The sequence below is a fragment of the Penaeus monodon genome, chromosome 34 (genome assembly GCF_015228065.2).
Source record: "Penaeus monodon isolate SGIC_2016 chromosome 34, NSTDA_Pmon_1, whole genome shotgun sequence".
In the NCBI taxonomy this organism is placed as follows: domain Eukaryota; kingdom Metazoa; phylum Arthropoda; class Malacostraca; order Decapoda; family Penaeidae; genus Penaeus; species Penaeus monodon.
The window spans coordinates 32,925,316-32,926,500 of record NC_051419.1 but is presented as its reverse complement, the minus strand read 5'-3'; the positions used below and the strand labels follow the sequence as shown (position 1 = coordinate 32,926,500).

The 1,185-nt window shown below is 37.1% G+C and overlaps 1 protein-coding gene across 1 annotated transcript in view; it reads right to left on the bottom strand.

Moving 5' to 3' along the window:
- LOC119594890 (two pore calcium channel protein 1-like) overlaps positions 1-1,178 on the bottom strand; it is a gene marked incomplete at its 5' end in the record, with an annotated part of 12,564 nt that extends 11,386 nt beyond the window's left edge. The window contains one exon of the mRNA XM_037943964.1: positions 1,037-1,178. Within this exon, the coding sequence (XP_037799892.1) occupies positions 1,037-1,178 (142 nt within the window). The remainder of the gene's footprint in view (positions 1-1,036) is intronic.
- Positions 1,179-1,185: the final 7 nt, after the last annotated feature.

Sequence of the window (1,185 nt, the reverse complement as noted above, 5' to 3'; positions counted from 1 at the left end):
ACACACTGATACAGTACAAACACAAATTCAAATTGTTTTATTTCACCAAGTAATACATTTGACATTGCAGATTGAAGATACACGTGTGGTCCTTTTGAAAGTTTGTCAGTGACAGTCAATTTGTGTTTTAAAGAAAATACTGACCGTCTCACTGTATTTTCCAAAAATTTTGCCTGCAAATTGTTTATTAGGTGCTATCGATTCTATTGATAAATACCTTTGAATATTTGGTTAAGTCTGACAAAAGATAAGATGTAACCTAATATGATCCAAGCCTGGTTAGTGGTCAGTGGTCGGGGTTTTAGTGTGTGCTTGAATAAGGCTACAAAAATTGAGAAAAACTAAAGTATTGACCATAAAGAATACACTAAACAAAAATATCACCTTTATATTAATTTTCAGAAAGTATAGTAATTGCAACAATCACTTCTGAAAATCCACAATTATTCCAGCAGTACTGTGGCCTATGTAGATTGTGCACTCATGTTGGAAACATACTGCCACCACATATATTCCCACTTGACAGAGACTGTTGACCTCCCTGGCCATTATTAGTCACATATTAAACCATTCCAAGTTCTAAAAAAAAAGACATGGGAAAGGTTTGCTGGCCTTTGCTAGAGCATGAAATGAGAAAGACTTAGACTCATTTCATGATGTCCTACTCTGGGAAAATATCATTCAGACCTATCATCAAATTACACTAGGTATATATCCTATATATACTATAGGGTATAGATACAAGGTATTTTCAAATAGTGTGGTTGTTCACTTCTTACAATTTGGGTTCCCTTCTGTTGAAGGAAAACAGAAAAAAACAATTATATCAAAGAAACCTGGAGAAAATCCGGAAAGACCGCCAGGCACCATGAATAATGAATCATTAAGGTGAATCATTCGGGCGGAGGGGACACTAAATTCGACTTTGAGGTCAAGGCTTTTGGCTATTTCCCCTGAACTAACCTCTCTAAACTCTTCACCTGACCTTATTCCCCCACATATAAGATACTTGTATATACAATGGTTCCACACATACGCTCATTTTCACGTTGCGATTCTTCTGGAGGGAGAAAAAGACTCGAAAAGCTCTCTCTTCCAGTCTCCCTCCGCGTCGCCTCCGACATATTTGTCAACACTGGAGGTCGCGAGGTCAAAGCATTTACCTTGATGACGTATATTTAGAGA